This window comes from Gigantopelta aegis, chromosome 2, assembly GCF_016097555.1.
Source record: "Gigantopelta aegis isolate Gae_Host chromosome 2, Gae_host_genome, whole genome shotgun sequence".
In the NCBI taxonomy this organism is placed as follows: Eukaryota; Metazoa; Mollusca; class Gastropoda; order Neomphalida; family Peltospiridae; genus Gigantopelta; species Gigantopelta aegis.
This window is the reverse complement of record NC_054700.1, coordinates 25198926-25212266: the sequence shown is the minus strand read 5'-3', so window position 1 is coordinate 25212266 and position 13341 is coordinate 25198926. Positions and strand designations below refer to the sequence as shown.

General features: G+C 37.2%; 1 protein-coding gene across 1 annotated transcript in view; it reads right to left on the bottom strand.

Annotated features, from left to right (window-relative positions):
- Positions 1-13341, bottom strand: part of LOC121387842 (C-myc promoter-binding protein-like) — a 111052-nt gene that overhangs the window by 21301 nt on the left and 76410 nt on the right. Inside the window, exons 27-28 of the mRNA XM_041519073.1 lie at positions 8088-8139; positions 2216-2610 (exon numbers count right to left, since the gene is read on the bottom strand). Coding sequence (XP_041375007.1) covers positions 2216-2610; positions 8088-8139 — 447 coding nt within the window. The remainder of the gene's footprint in view (positions 1-2215; positions 2611-8087; positions 8140-13341) is intronic.

Below are 13341 nucleotides of genomic sequence, written 5' to 3'. Positions count from 1 at the left end.
CAGAAGAGAGAAAAGCTAAATAATTTATTCTTAATATGTGACAGAATGAAGTGTCTCATATGTGGCATTATAATATTTTGTAAGCCTTCATTATGAGATTAGGGCTAACAAAAAAAAACACCCAAAAAACAAAAAAAACCCAAAAAAACACCCCAAACAAATAATCCCTACCTACCTGACAAAAATGAAACTACTGGTCGGAAATGTACAAAACAAATTATTTTTAAGGATGGCCTCAAAGGAGGGATAAATATGGTATGGAAAAAACAATCTAACCACCACCATCAAAACACCGACCTATTCTATCTACATTAACTTGTTTGGTACAATTTCAGAACCACACAATAGTATTTATTATTATTATTATTATTATTATTATTATTTATTGTTCTTAGGCCTAATCTCATAATGAAGGCTTACAAAAATTACTGAAACCCTTCATACGGTTTTTACCTGTAGAACGGTCTGCTAATCATATGATCATCAGATCAATATTAATACTTAAAATGGCTGTAACTATCTTCAGTAGGTGTCATTTTGAAGAATCTTAACAAAACTTGCCTTTATTCCAAAACAATAGCATTTTTCATTGATGACAATAAACTTGTAAATGTGGTAAGCCAATTATACCAGACGGGATCACCATGTGTGTTTGTGATAACACGTGACAAGATCAGACATGTCATTTTGAGCGAGGTTATCGCACAAAGCAATAGAAAACTATGAGAGAGATTTAACCTTCTGAGTACTGCAGGTGAGATATCTCGCCCGACGTCACGCCAGTCGACATACTGTACACTGTATACAGTGCATTCCCCAATTCATATTTCCCGCCGGTTTGCACATGACACTCACCGGAAACGATTTAGTAACAGGAAAACAAAAGACAACTTAGCTTCCCGTGTCTTTAAAATTAGATTTTTCAGTGTAAAATGGCTTGAAATTTTGAGTTCAAAAAGTGGTTTTCAGCAAGTATTTTCGCTTGACAACAATGGCGGCACTTCACGGTCATTTTCAGGGATCGATAGCTGACTGTGACAGCTATTTTGATAATAAATTTGATCGTTTTACCAACAATGAAAATCACGATATATTGGGATATGAATTGTAGTTCGTTTAAAAAAAAAAATTCTGGTCAGAAAGCCACTGTTATTGGGAATAATGGACATAAATACTGGACAGCTAGCCACAAATGCCCGTAAGTAAACGCGACTTTTTCTAATTTTAATCAACAATAACTGATCTAAAATAACATAAAAATTAGAAAAATACACGAAAATAATACTTACCGATTCAAATATGAACTTTATTTTATGTATTTATAAAACATTTAAGTGAATATATGTGAGTAAAAATTATAAACTTGTACCAACTCATGATTTTTGTCAAAAATTAATCCAGTAGTCTAAAGGTTAATTAGAAATAATTGGTAAGAAGGATCAATATTTTTAACACTGAAAACATCTGTCAATTTATACATTTCTTTAACATAATAAAGATATTAATCTTTTAAACAATAATCTGACAATTTGCATAAGTAGCCAAGAAGGAAATAAACCGTGATTTGAGTTATGGTTTACTTTAGACTTCAGCTGGCTGCAAATAGTCTTGATCATACAAAGCGTTTGTTATAAGTAGGCATAACAACAACGGGATGTGTTGTTGATTATCATAAATGACTAAAAATAGATAACCTATGACCAAAATGAAAATTCCATGACCCGCACGAACCATGCATATCTGGCCACTGAAGTACATAAAATTATTTGTATTAGTCCACTATGTTAAAAATATTTCTATCACTGGCAAATACACTCCTTTATTTCACTAAATCATACTGCGCAACCGCCACCTGTGGGTCAGACTAGGGGAGCAATTAACCGTTACAGTAACTCCTGGCAGCAGACAGCGTGCACATAAAAGGTGGAATTTCAGACAGCAATGAATTAAACGTTTTGTTGATTGTCGCGTGACTGGACATGCGAAAACATTTGGTAGCCCAATGGATTACCAGGATTAGACAACTGGTAGTGTGAGTGAGAAATCGGTAGCCAAACTACTCCGGGCTACCACTAAGGTTGAGCCCTGCTGTAATTAAACGATGCTAATAAAACGTACAGGTACTGAATACAATTTTACATCCCTAAATCATTAACCTAACACTTGGCTGGCGGTGGTACTGCAATTCAACAAGGCTAAAATCTTCATCAAATACCTTGTCATGAAATCTTTTTGCATTTCAGTTACTGTCGACATGACTCCTTGGAACATTTCCTGTTGATTCGTTGACGGGTTCACCGATAACTGTACTGAAGTGTCTGACTGGCCGACCGTGTCAATGGACTCGGTTGACGACATTCTAGAATGGGCCGACTCCGTACACCCCGTCAGACACTCGCTGGTTGACCGCTGCCGAGATGACAGTTTCATGTCGAAATAACTCTCGCCAGTAACTGCCGACTGCTCTGATTTACACCCCTTGTTAACATGAGATGCGACACTGTTAGACCCTAGTGAAATGTCTTCAAACTGTACCGAATGCTTTAGCTTTTCAACTTCACTATGGAGACAAGGCTTTTCTTTGGTGTTGCTGCCGTCACATCGCCAATCCTGAAAAAATATAGCAAATTTTTTTTTTTTTCCTTTTTGTCACAAGAGTACCAGTGAGGTACATGATACACTTCAGGATTTTGACAGACAAGCACATACTAACAAATATGTTAAGTGTATGATTGGATTATAATTATGTGAAATTTGTGCAATGCGATGAATTAACAATTTGTTTTGGTCCAATTACCTATGATACCACGCAGACCGGAGAAGGTGTTTTATGATTAATGAACTAGTTTTGGTCCAATTACTGATGATACCACGCAGACCGGAGAAGGTGTTTTATGATTAATGAACTAGTTTTGGTCCAATTACCGATGATACCACGCAGACCGGAGAAGGTGTTTTATGATTAATGAACTAGTTTTGGTCCAATTACCTATGATACCACGCAGACCGGAGAAGGTGTTTTATGATTAATGAACTAGTTTTGGTCCAATTACCGATGATACCACGCAGACCGGAGAAGGTGTTTTATGATTAATGAACTAGTTTTGGTCCAATTACCGATGATACCACGCAGACCGGAGAAGGTGTTTTATGATTAATGAACTAGTTTTGGTCCAATTACCGATGATACCACGCAGACCGGAGAAGGTGTTTTATGATTAATGAACTAGTTTTGGTCCAATTACCGATGATACCACGCAGACCGGAGAAGGTGTTTTATGATTAATGAACTAGTTTTGGTCCAATTACCGATGATACCACGCAGACCGGAGAAGGTGTTTTATGATTAATGAACTAGTTTTGGTCCAATTACCGATGATACCACGCAGACCGGAGAAGGTGTTTTATGATTAATGAACTAGTTTTGGTCCAATTACCGATGATACCACGCAGACCGGAGAAGGTGTTTTATGATTAATGAACTAGTTTTGGTCCAATTACCGATGATACCACGCAGACCGGAGAAGGTGTTTTATGATTAATGAACTAGTTTTGGTCCAATTACCGATGATACCACGCAGACCGGAGAAGGTGTTTTATGATTAATGAACTAGTTTTGGTCCAATTACCGATGATACCACGCAGACCGGAGAAGGTGTTTTATGATTAATGAACTAGTTTTGGTCCAATTACCGATGATACCACGCAGACCGGAGAAGGTGTTTTATGATTAATGAACTAGTTTTGGTCCAATTACCGATGATACCACGCAGACCGGAGAAGGTGTTTTATGATTAATGAACTAGTTTTGGTCCAATTACCGATGATACCACGCAGACCGGAGAAGGTGTTTTATGATTAATGAACTAGTTTTGGTCCAATTACCGATGATACCACGCAGACCGGAGAAGGTGTTTTATGATTAATGAACTAGTTTTGGTCCAATTACCGATGATACCACGCAGACCGGAGAAGGTGTTTTATGATTAATGAACTAGTTTTGGTCCAATTACCGATGATACCACGCAGACCGGAGAAGGTGTTTTATGATTAATGAACTAGTTTTGGTCCAATTACCGATGATACCACGCAGACCGGAGAAGGTGTTTTATGATTAATGAACTAGTTTTGGTCCAATTACCGATGATACCACGCAGACCGGAGAAGGTGTTTTATGATTAATGAACTAGTTTTGGTCCAATTACCGATGATACCACGCAGACCGGAGAAGGTGTTTTATGATTAATGAACTAGTTTTGGTCCAATTACCGATGATACCACGCAGACCGGAGAAGGTGTTTTATGATTAATGAACTAGTTTTGGTCCAATTACCGATGATACCACGCAGACCGGAGAAGGTGTTTTATGATTAATGAACTAGTTTTGGTCCAATTACCGATGATACCACGCAGACCGGAGAAGGTGTTTTATGATTAATGAACTAGTTTTGGTCCAATTACCGATGATACCACGCAGACCGGAGAAGGTGTTTTATGATTAATGAACTAGTTTTGGTCCAATTACCGATGATACCACGCAGACCGGAGAAGGTGTTTTATGATTAATGAACTAGTTTTGGTCCAATTACCGATGATACCACGCAGACCGGAGAAGGTGTTTTATGATTAATGAACTAGTTTTGGTCCAATTACCGATGATACCACGCAGACCGGAGAAGGTGTTTTATGATTAATGAACTAGTTTTGGTCCAATTACCGATGATACCACGCAGACCGGAGAAGGTGTTTTATGATTAATGAACTAGTTTTGGTCCAATTACCGATGATACCACGCAGACCGGAGAAGGTGTTTTATGATTAATGAACTAGTTTTGGTCCAATTACCGATGATACCACGCAGACCGGAGAAGGTGTTTTATGATTAATGAACTAGTTTTGGTCCAATTACCGATGATACCACGCAGACCGGAGAAGGTGTTTTATGATTAATGAACTAGTTTTGGTCCAATTACCGATGATACCACGCAGACCGGAGAAGGTGTTTTATGATTAATGAACTAGTTTTGGTCCAATTACCGATGATACCACGCAGACCGGAGAAGGTGTTTTATGATTAATGAACTAGTGTTGGTCCAATTACCGATGATACCACGCAGACCGGAGAAGGTGTTTTATGATTAATGAACTAGTGTTGGTCCAATTACCGATGATACCACGCAGACCGGAGAAGGTGTTTTATGATTAATGAACTAGTGTTGGTCCAATTACCGATGATACCACGCAGACCGGAGAAGGTGTTTTATGATTAATGAACTAGTGTTGGTCCAATTACCGATGATACCACGCAGACCGGAGAAGGTGTTTTATGATTAATGAACTAGTGTTGGTCCAATTACCGATGATACCACGCAGACCGGAGAAGGTGTTTTATGATTAATGAACTAGTGTTGGTCCAATTACCGATGATACCACGCAGACCGGAGAAGGTGTTTTATGATTAATGAACTAGTGTTGGTCCAATTACCGATGATACCACGCAGACCGGAGAAGGTGTTTTATGATTAATGAACTAGTGTTGGTCCAATTACCGATGATACCACGCAGACCGGAGAAGGTGTTTTATGATTAATGAACTAGTTTTGGTCCAATTACCGATGATACCACGCAGACCGGAGAAGGTGTTTTATGATTAATGAACTAGTTTTGGTCCAATTACCGATGATACCACGCAGACCGGAGAAGGTGTTTTATGATTAATGAACTAGTTTTGGTCCAATTACCGATGATACCACGCAGACCGGAGAAGGTGTTTTATGATTAATGAACTAGTTTTGGTCCAATTACCGATGATACCACGCAGACCGGAGAAGGTGTTTTATGATTAATGAACTAGTTTTGGTCCAATTACCGATGATACCACGCAGACCGGAGAAGGTGTTTTATGATTAATGAACTAGTTTTGGTCCAATTACCGATGATACCACGCAGACCGGAGAAGGTGTTTTATGATTAATGAACTAGTTTTGGTCCAATTACCGATGATACCACGCAGACCGGAGAAGGTGTTTTATGATTAATGAACTAGTTTTGGTCCAATTACCGATGATACCACGCAGACCGGAGAAGGTGTTTTATGATTAATGAACTAGTTTTGGTCCAATTACCGATGATACCACGCAGACCGGAGAAGGTGTTTTATGATTAATGAACTAGTTTTGGTCCAATTACCGATGATACCACGCAGACCGGAGAAGGTGTTTTATGATTAATGAACTAGTTTTGGTCCAATTACCGATGATACCACGCAGACCGGAGAAGGTGTTTTATGATTAATGAACTAGTTTTGGTCCAATTACCGATGATACCACGCAGACCGGAGAAGGTGTTTTATGATTAATGAACTAGTTTTGGTCCAATTACCGATGATACCACACAGACCGGAGAAGGTGTTTTATGATTAATGAACTAGTTTTGGTCCAATTACCGATGATACCACACAGACTGGAGAAGGTGTTTTATGATTAATGAACTAGTTGGGTTTTTTTTTATCACTGAGTGAACAATTTTGTAACCAGATACCTTGGTGACACATTTATACTCACTTTTTTTTTGTTTTTTTTAAACGAAACCACTATATCACATTGATTTAGTAATAATCAGCTTGTTAATTTCTAGTAAACAGGCTTGGCTTCTTCAAAAGCTGAACAAGACTTTTTTTTTTATGAAATTCAGAATCCTGACAAATTATGTGATTTATCTGTCAGTTATCTAGAACAATGAAAACTAGGTCTGGGTGACCATAAAAATGTTGTCACAGCGACTAGTAATGGTAAGTAAAAAACTGCCATCCTAAGTGGGACTTGCATGCAAGGTTTGAATGAATGAATGAATGTTTAATGACACGCCAGTACGAAAAACACATCGGTCACTGGGTGTCAAACCATGGTAATGCAAACAAATAAGGTGATGATCAACATCAATATAAAAATTCAAGATTTAAATAAAAACAGTGTAAAGAACTGTACAAAAATACAAATATCACAGATAGATACTGACTTTTACTCAAAATTTCAATTTGTTTGATGACCCTGTATCAGTTGATAAGGTTAATAGTGCCCAGACAAGAATTTTCTTTGATGTGTTGTAAACTGTGAAAATTAAGTTTGCGGTGACCTAGTTATGGTATGTGACACACTGCCATCCAAAGTTGTACTTGCATGCAATGTTTAATGATCCTATATGAATTAATAAGGATGATAGTGCCCAGACAAGAATTTCCTTTTATGTGCTATAAACAGTGAAAAGTAGGTCATGGCGATGTAATTATAATTCACAACACAAGACACACCACCATCCCAAGTTGTACTTGCATACAAGTTTGATGATCCTATATCAACTGATATAGCATATTACAAAAAATAACCACTTGGCTTGAACTATTAGCTAAAATAAAATAAAATGGCTAATTTGGCATATTATTTATTTCTATTTATTAATCATTGGAAATCATTTCTCAGTCTTTGAGAGAAAACCTGGTATATTTTTTCATTTTTAGCAAGGGATCTTTTATAAAGTTGAAGTTTGTTTTGTTTAACTACACCACTAGAGCACATTGATTTATTAATCATCAGCTATTGGATGTCGAACATATGATCATTTTGACACGGTCATAGAGAGGAAACCTGCATCATTTTCCCATTAGTAACACAGGATCTTTTATATGCACCATCCAAGACAGGATAGCACATACCATGGCCTTCTATATAACAGTTGTGGTGCACTGAAAGAGATTGATCCTAGACCGTCCGTGTATCAGGCGAACGCTTTACCACTGGGCTTCGTCCTATAAAACTGATGTCACTAATTCATACTAAAAAATATCAGATAAATAATGAAGAAAACTTGGATTGTTTCCTCTTTTTGTGAATACTTAACCTGCCTTCTAACTCATAACACAATGGACTGGTCCTAACATCCCAACTGCCAATGAAATGGGTAAAATCTTTCAATGAACCTGGGGCGTCCTGTTCTGGTCATGTGACAGCTTTATTCTTCTTTTCCCAAAGTTAGAGGTCAGGATAAGTTGAAATTAAAATATTTTTTTTTTAAATTGCAAGACATCTCACCTTAATATAGATATGCAGATTAGGTACGAACTTGTACGGACAGAACTGGCAACTGTAAAAAAAAAAAAAAAAAAAAAAAAGAGAATTGTTAAGTTTTCTTTTCAATATCAAGTGCAAATTTATGAATGTGCAAGCATCTGTGGTCATTTAACCTTCTCACTACAGCAGGAGAGAAATCTCTCCCGACATCACGCTGTATACAGTTCACTCCCCTATTCATATTTCCTGCCGTTTTGCACTCACCAGAAATAATAGACCAACAGGAAATACATTATCTGAGAGAATGGCAGCTTTAATTTATTTATTTTCAATGGAAAATACCTGGGAATTTTGAGTTGAAAAAGTGGTTTTCGGCAAGTATTTTTGCATGGCAACAATGGCGGCAAGTCACAGTCATTTTCGGGAATCAATAGCTGATTGTGATAGCTAATTTGACAATAAATTTGACCATTTTACCAACAACTAAAGTCATAAAATATGTTCATTTCCAAAATAAATCGTTATTGGCACCGTTATTCAGAATAATGGACATAAATACTGGACATCTGGCAACAAATGCCCATAAGTAAATGCAATTTTTTGCCTAATTTTAATCAATAATAACCTACCGATTCAAATATTAACTTTATTTTATGTATTTATAGACGATTTAAGTGAACATCTGTGAGTAAAAGTTAATAATTTGTACCCCTCAACATGTTTTTTTGTCAAAAAGTAATCCCAAGGTTAAAAAACTCTGCAACTGTCAAGTGTTTGAAGTCCAACCCCAAGCCAATGAAGACTTGCTGCACATTCGCATCACAGATGTATCACTGGCAATGTTAATCAATGGACTGCATTTTCCTGGTGTCAAAGTTGAATTTGTATTACCTTGTGCTAAGATTCCGCTCTAAATAATAATGGTCTTGAGATCGAACTGTATTAGTATGCCTGTACCCTATGTTCAGATCTAATTGTATAACTACCTACATGTATTGCTGAGATCTTACTGTACCTAGTGTTGTGATATGACTATAGATATGACTGTACCAGGACCCGTTTAATGGTTTATAACACCACTTATGACATTGCTAGCCATGGTATGATGCTATGACAACTTAAAATGCAATGTTTGTGGACAATGAAGCGGTTACATAGGAAACCCACAGCACAGTGATGGTCGTACTTTATAACACCTTCCCACAAGGTGTAACTGCTGTTCGCTATCGCAAGCTATGTTTCAACATAGCTGTAGCACTCGTCTTGTATTTCACCGTCCCATTAGAAGAGAACTCACATTTCGAGATCGATAAATTTGAACAGGAATATTGCATGTTTGTCCATTAAAATGAAATAAAATTACATATCAAACACGACAATCTCCACCCCACCCTTACCCATCACCCCATTATTCTGACTGTAAGCTGAGTACAGTTAATAATATTATGAATTTTCAAGTCCCCTTAAGTATTATCATATAGTTTAGTAGTTTACTACTAATGAACAATCACTTTTGTTTGTCATGCTATGATTCCATAATTTATATTGTTTGTGAAAAAATGGACAGTAATGTGCAATGTTGCCCATTTTACCAAAACGTGTAATCATAAATAGAATTTTAAAAAAAAAAAAGTAAAAAAAATATATCAAAACGGTCACATGCAAATCTTGCGCTGCTTCATGAAAATGCCAAACTGAATGGCACTGTCTCTTTAATTAAGCCACTTCTTTTTGCAGTTGTAAAAAGAAACGTTTGGCGCATTTACCGATTTTATGTTTTTTGTTTTATTTGTAAGGGAGGATGGGACGTAGACTAATGATGAAGTGCCCCCCAGATGTGTAATGGGCCTATATCTCATTCTGGGATCGATCCCCATCAGTGGGCTATTTGTCTTTCCAGCCAGTTCACCACAACTGGAATACTGAAGGCCATGGTATGAACTACCCTATTGGTGGGATGATGCAAACAAAAATATCCCTTGCTATTAATGGAAAAATGTATTGTTTAAAGGAAACATGTCACGTAAACCATATTTGGCACCAACCATGTACAATTAATTATAAATTGAATCACCTAAAAAAATTTTTTATAAAAAATTAATTACTTAAAATATCTCCATAAAAGAACCCCAGATACGAGCTCTTAGCGGAAATTGCCGATCTTTAATGAGCAGGGCAATCACGAGGTCTGTGACGTCAGAGACGCGTCGCTTGATCTGACGCCTTACACTTAAAAGCATTAGTCCGTACCACGCATAAAGAATCTAAGACTTGCACAGCTTACCAAAACAATGAGTGTTCGTTCGCAAAACGTTTTGCCGTATCAATATGAGCTGTTAGTAAATGAAGAAAGACACACATTTACTTACAACAGTGATACTGAAGAAAAAACGGATAGCGAGTCGGAGGGTGGAGAAACTGATGGTGCCAGACCAGACCGGTCGACCAATTTACAGCCCGGAGCCCGAAAGTAACCCGGAGACAAAACCAAAACTCGGATGCTAATGCCGAGGTGTATACTGTTCATATTTAGCATAAAGATACACCTCGATATGATGTATTTAAATATGTAAAAAAATATAAATGTAGGACAAACATTTTTGGGTGGGTTTTTTTTTAGAAAATATCGCATTTTTTATGTTCGGGCTGTACATAATGAAATCTGTATGCACAGTGTAAACAAACGCTCTAATTTACGACAAGGCGCTTCACTTTAATTAACCTGGCTTGTAAAACAACATAAATGACTTGAGAGTATAATCAACTTTTAAACTAAATATATTTCTATTTGCATCAATAGAACGAAATGGGGTTATAGTATTTTTCATTCATAAAAAAAAGTAGCATATTATTAGGCCTATTGGTTGGGTGCGTTAGAGTAAAAACGACCACTCACGATACCCAAGTGATAATTTTCTTTTCTTTGGTACTACGTAATTGGTCAGTTTTGTAATTTTAGATGGGAAAGTCTACTTAATCAAGGGTTTTACGGCATTATTTACAGTAATGAAGCAGGGCGGCTGATAATGTCCATTAACATTGTACTATAGTCGCGACAGGTTACGCCACAATACCCTGTGATCTTAAAAAAACTGGCACGTATTTTGTACGTATGTCTAGACCGTGGTAATCACTTACCTGGTCGATACCCTGCAATATACACCTGCCAATCAGGAATCACATGTGCAGGCCACGGAAAGAAAGGGCCAATTAACTAAAACAACACTCCGATTCTCAAGTCAGCCCGTGGATGAAACATAATAGTTATTTCGACACCGACAGTAGTGGTTTATTTTGTATTGAACTTCGTGTTGCTTTGGGGCTTCGGGCGATGAGGAACGTTTTTGTGACGTATTCCGCCCGAAGATTAAAAACATTATTTAAAATTATTATTGTTTTCTACACGTTTTTTAAAAACATATTTAAATACATCGTACTGAGATGTATCCTCATGCCAAATCCCATGTTTGTATACATATTTAATTACTTATTGACGTTTCCTTCTTCGGACGGTGAATTTTTGTTATGTAGGCCTACAGCCCTAACATGAAAAAAATCTTTTTTTTCCCAAAAAAATAAATAAATAAAAAATTCTACATTTTTATTTTAACATATATAAATACATCATGCTGAGGTGTATCTTTGTGCCAAATATGTACAATGTACACCTCGGCATTCGCAACCGAGTACTGTATTTGTCTCCGAGTAACGTTCGGGCTCCGGGCTGTAAATAGGCTGACACCAAAGTACTATGCGGTGTTGGTGTCCAATCTTTTCTTTTGCGATAAAATACACGCGTCTTTCTTCGGATACAATCCTTTGGAAAACCATAAAAAGACAATCCCGATCGTTTAAAGTGTTTATGTTTACACCCAAAGGCCGCGCAGTACGGCACTGTTGGACTGAAAAGATCGTAAGCCCCTTACTCCATATATAAACAGTTAACAACAATGGAAGAGTACAGCGGCTCTGACGTCACTTCCCTTTTTTTCCGAACGCTCACGAAGAAATATGCATAAATCGTACTTTGATACTGATTAGCGTAATTTCTTCATTTTAAGTTAACTACACGTATTTTATTGTTATAAAGTTATTTGTATATTATTTTTATATCATTTTTCTTTTAAAATGAGCTATAATATGGTCTCGTGTCATGTTTCCTTTAACATCCAATTGTCGATTGTTAATAAACCAATGTGCTCTAGTGGTGTCGTTAAACATAATACATTTTATTTTACTCATTTGTAGTAAAATTTGTGCTGTTTCAATTAAAGTAGCAGGCCCATATGAACTGGACGGATAGGGTTGTAGGATAGGGGTGGGAGGCTGTAACCCCTGTGGTCCAAAACATTCACTTTGCTGTGCTCTACTGTAGTGTGCATCCCAAATACATAATAGCCTACACACACACACACTTCACATATCGTTACTACGGGCATGAACAGGGTCATGTTTTCAGCAGGCCCTAAGCAAAGAAAAAATTCAGTTTCAGGGAACCCTACCCTAACTAGAAAAAAGGGCTGACCCTAAATAAATAAAGCCTGACTTTCAATAAAGTTATTTATGTGTTGTTGTTTTTTAAATTCTTTTTAAACTGAGTCTATCAATTCAATAAATGGAGGAACCAGTTGGAGGTTGTTTTGTTTTTCCTTTTAATTCTTGCTTTTTGTTTAACAACAACTAGAGCGTATTGATTAATTAATCATTAATATTGAACATTTTCTTGAAAGGAAACCCGCTACATTTGTCCAACAGCAGCAAATAATATATTATATGTACTTTCCTATGTATAGGACAGCACATACCACGACATTTGATATACCAGTCGTGGAGCACTGGTTGGGACTGGGAAAGCATCTTAGGCACATTGGCATCGCCAAGACGAGTGAGGGGGACATGGCCTCTTGAATACATCGTGTTTTGACTGTATAATAACTATACCTGGTGTTAAGATCTAACTACATGACTGTACCTGGCATTAAGATCCGACTACATGACTGTACCTGGCATTAAGATCCGACTATATGACTGTACCTGGCATTAAGATCCGACTACATTAAGTTCTGCCTACATGACTGTACCTTGAATTAAGATCTGCCTACATGATTGTACCTGACATTAAGATCTGCCTGCATGACTGTACCTGACATTAAGATCAGCCTACATGACTGTACCTGGCATTAAGATCCGACTACATGACTGTACCTGGCGTTAAGATCCGCCTACGTGACTGTACCTGGCGTTAAGATCCAACTACGTGACTGTACCTGGCGTT